This window comes from Coregonus clupeaformis, chromosome 20 (assembly GCF_020615455.1).
Source record: "Coregonus clupeaformis isolate EN_2021a chromosome 20, ASM2061545v1, whole genome shotgun sequence".
Lineage (NCBI taxonomy): Eukaryota > Metazoa > Chordata > Actinopteri > Salmoniformes > Salmonidae > Coregonus > Coregonus clupeaformis.
The window spans coordinates 32,646,358-32,650,998 of record NC_059211.1 but is presented as its reverse complement, the minus strand read 5'-3'; the positions used below and the strand labels follow the sequence as shown (position 1 = coordinate 32,650,998).

The 4,641-nt window shown below is 39.9% G+C and overlaps 1 protein-coding gene across 1 annotated transcript in view; it reads left to right on the top strand.

The window, feature by feature from the left end:
- Nucleotides 1–1,630: 1,630 nt before the first annotated feature.
- Nucleotides 1,631–4,641, top strand: part of LOC121532810 (E3 ubiquitin-protein ligase RNF138-like) — a 10,311-nt gene continuing 7,300 nt past the window's right edge. Inside the window, exon 1 of the mRNA XM_045205792.1 lies at nucleotides 1,631–1,816. Within this exon, the coding sequence (XP_045061727.1) occupies nucleotides 1,713–1,816 (104 nt within the window). The 5' untranslated portion in view covers nucleotides 1,631–1,712. The remainder of the gene's footprint in view (nucleotides 1,817–4,641) is intronic.

The window sequence follows — 4,641 nt, the reverse complement described above, 5'->3', positions numbered from 1 at the left end:
GTGGACAGACGAGTATCAGGTAATTAAATGAATACCACAACAAGCCTTTCATGTATATGCATAAACACATTGTTGAGTGTAAAAGGACGACAGAAGCTTCCTCAAGGTATCACAACTTCCCATACATTATTTTGCCACGCCTCTTTGTATAAAGGGTTTGGCCTACTTGCCTCTGCTCCCCAGTCTTTCCCCTAACCCTTGTTTCTCGTTCCCCTATCCCCATCCCAAAAATCGCAGAACCACACGGGGGGACCTAGTGAATGACCTGCAGAGAGCTGGGACCAAAGTAACAAAGCCTACCATCAGTAACACACTACGCCGCCAGGGACTCAAATCCTGCAGTGCCAGACGTGTCCCCCTGCTTAAGCCAGTACGTGTCCAGGCCCGTCTGAAGTTTGCTAGAGTGCATTTGGATGATCCAGAAGAGGATTGGGAGAATGTCATATGGTCAGATGAAACCAAAATAGAACTTTTTGGTAAAAACTCAACTCGTCGTGTTTGGAGGACAAAGAATGCTGAGTTGCATCCAAAGAACACCATACCTACTGTGAAGCATGGGGGTGGAAACATCATGCTTTGGGGCTGTTTTTCTGCAAAGGGACCAGGACGACTGATCCGTGTAAAGGAAAGAATGAATGGGGCCATGTATCGTGAGATTTTGAGTGAAAACCTCCTTCCATCAGCAAGGGCATTGAAGATGAAACGTGGCTGGGTCTTTCAGCATGACAATGATCCCAAACACACCGCCCGGGCAACGGAGTGGCTTCGTAAGAAGCATTTCAAGGTCCTGGAGTGGCCTAGCCAGTCTCCAGATCTCAACCCCATAGAAAATCTTTGGAGGGAGTTGAAAGTCCGTGTTGCCCAGCGACAGCCCCAAAACATCACTGCTCTAGAGGAGATCTGCATGGAGGAATGGGCCAAAATACCAGCAACAGTGTGTGAAAACCTTGTGAAGACTTACAGAAAACGTTTGACCTGTGTCATTGCCAACAAAGGGTATATAACAAAGTATTGAGAAACTTTTGTTATTGACCAAATACTTATTTTCCACCATAATTTGCAAATAAATTCATAAAAAATCCTACAATGTGATTTTCTGGATTTTTTTTTCTCATTTTGTCTGTCATAGTTGACGTGTACCTATGATGAAAATTACAGGCCTCTCTCATCTTTTTAAGTGGGAGAACTTGCACAATTGGTGGCTGACTAAATACTTTTTTTATCCCCACTGTACACCTATTCACAGTTGACAATTCTTCTATTCAGTTTCTGTGGGTATGTGTTAATGTGTTAGCTGTACGTAACCTGAATACAATTTATGTTTGGCTGTGTGGACTTGGAGACAGCCAGCAAGATAACTATTGTGTTTTGGCAGCTTGTGTAACATTTCTATACTCATTGTTTAATAAAATGTGTTATATTTTTTTATTACTGTGTGGTGTGACTCCCTTCCCATGCCCTAGCCTAGAACCTGGTTGTGAGTGTGACACACAAACACACACACCCACTCCCGGAAAGTGAGTGCATTCAGTAAAGGAAGTAAATCCAGTCCAAAAGTATCTGGGCTGAGCGTAAAGAACACAGTCAGCTGTGTTTGGAGTTTCCCTCGCTGCTCTATCGATTGCTCCATACATCATTATTCATAGTGGAGAAGAAACACTAGTGAATTCTGTCCCGGGTTGTCTGACAGAGACAACTGTCCCAGCCCAAGTATGGCCCACTCTGCAGTAAGCCTACAGACCCCATCTGAGGATGAGTGTCCCATCTGTAGGAGTACCCTGACGGACCCACATCACCCTGATGCCTGTTCTCATGTGTGAGTAACCTCTTTTTATTATCATATTCTCTGGTGTTATATTGCAGTTTGTAGCCTAATCTGTAACTTAATTTGTAGCCAGGTCTTTCTGTTCAAATTGAGTGAATGTAAAGTAGATTCAAGTTTACACAGAAGCTACTCTGTAGCTGTGAACTCCCAGAGCTGATGGTTGGGTTATATCAGTCTCTAACCCCAAATAGTTCCAAATAGGTCATTCTCTCTAATGAAATTATTTCAGTGTAAGGAACTCCCTCAAATACATTTTCTATTAGTTCTCTTTATTTCTATGAATAAAGACCATCAGCACAGTGCAAAGAATAGCCTCTGTGTACAAACTCAACATTTATGTTTCTCATTCACAGCGCTTTTCAATATCACTTGCGTAAAATTATAAACTAGTGAGATGAGCTCAGATTGTAGACTAAAGTATAGTTTAGGCATGTCAGATTGTCAAAGATGATATGCTATGATTTGACCAATGCCTTCATACTCTAAGTAATAAACAGATGATTTACTTCCTCCACACTTGCAGTTAAATAACACTGAGGGGAATTTTTCCTCACCTCACAAAAAATACCTGACTATACCAAATACTATACTTATAGGGGAGAGTGGGATAACTTGATTTTTTAAAAACAATTTACATCACTCCGTCAAGGGAAATGTACTATTCTTTCTACCAAAGATATCTACATATATTTCAGGATGTTGTGTATACCTGGGAATAATCAGAATGAATGTACAGTTGAAGTCGGAAGTTTACATACACTTAGGTTGGAGTCATTAAAACTCATTTTTCAACCACTCCACAAATTTCTTGTTAACAAACTATAGTTTTGGCAAGTCGGTTAGGACATCTACTTTATGACACAAGTAATTTTTCCAACAATTGTTTACAGACAGATTATTTCACTTATAATTCACTGTATCACAATTCCAGTGGGTCAGAAGTTTACATACACTAAGTTGACTGTGCCTTTAAACAGCTTGGAAAATTCCAGAAAATGATATCATGGCTTTAGAAGCTTCTGATAGGCTAATTGACTTCATTTGAGTCAATTGGAGGTGTACCTGTGGATGTATTTCAAGGCCTACCTTCAAACTCAGTGCCTTTTTGCTTGATATCATGGGAAAATCAAAATAAATCAGCCAAGTCTGGTTCATCCTTGGGAGCAATTTCCAAACGGCTGAAGGTACCACGTTCATCTGTACAAACAATAGTACACAAGTATAAACACCATGGGACCACGCAGCCGTCATACCGCTCAGGAAGGAGACGCGTTCTGTCTCCTAGAGATGAACGTACTTTGGTGCGAAAAGTGCAAATCAATCCCAGAACAACAGCAAAGGACCTTGTGAAGATGCTGGAGGAAACAGGTACAAAAGTATCTACAGTGGGGAGACAAGTATTTGATACACTGCCGATTTTGCAGGTTTTCCTACTTACAAAGCATGTAGAGGTCTGTAATTCTTATCATAGGTACACTTCAACTGTGAGAGACGGAATCTAAAACAAAAATCCAGAAAATCACATTGTATGATTTTTAAGTAATTAATTTGCATTTTATTGCATTACAAAATAGATGGCATCATGAGGAAGGAAAATTATGTGGATATATTGAAGCAACATCTCAAGACATCAGTCAGGAAGTTAAAGCTTGGTTGCAAATGGGTCTTCCAAATGGACAATGACCCCAAGCATACTTCCAAAGTTGTGGCAAAATGGCTTAAGGACAACAAAGTCAAGGTATTGGAGTGGCCACCACAAAGCCCTGACCTCAATCCTATAGAACATTTGTGGGCAGAACTGAAAAAGCGTGTGCGAGCAAGGAGGCCTACAAACCTGACTCAGTTACACCAGCTCTGTCAGGAGGAATGGGCCAAAATTCACCCAACTTATTGTGGGAAGCTTGTGGAAGGCTACCCGAAACGTTTGACCCAAGTTAAACAATTTAAAGGCAATGCTACCAAATACTAATTGAGTGTATGTAAACTTCTGACCCACTGGGAATGTGATGAAAGAAACAAAAGCTGAAATAAATAATTCTCTACTATTATTCTGACATTTCACATTCTTAAAATAAAGTGGTGATCCAAACTGACCTAAGACGGGGAATTTTTACTAGGATTAAATGTCAGGAATTGTGAAAAACAGAGTTTAAATGTATTTGGCTAAGGTGTATGTAAACTTCCGACTTCAACTGTAAACATTACAGTTTTGAAAACATAGCTTCTGGTCTCTAGGCACAACTTACCCCAGGTATGTTGAGCCATGGGACAGGGTAAGTTAAGCCGTCTACAAATGTCTGTACTGAATGAAATATTACCACTACCTTTTTAAATCCATGTCTATCTTTATTTCCCAAACACAATTCAACACAATCACAATCGCTTTTTGTCTTTTAATAATATTAAGCATCTTTTGGCACAGGCTTAACACCTAACAAACACTTTTAACATAACAACATGTTACACTTCAATTTGCCTAACTTCCCTGTGGCTAGACCATTGGCTTAACTTGACCAAAGACAAACATTTAGACTATATTAGCCCACACAGCTACAAGGATGCACTATCATGCTAGGTTTAGGACCTCATATTAAGACTTATGAAATGATTAACTCTTCCTAAATATTTGGTCAAATTATAAATGTTGAGTATAGTTTCCTAGAAACAAAGGTGGCTCAACTTACCACACTCACCCCTATGTTAAACTCTTGTCTTAATAGCAATCAGAAGTAGCCTATTAGAATGTGGATGAGAGTTCTTTAACCTTTCCCTTCCACACTTACGATCAGTGTAGTCTGGATTTATGACATAGCTGC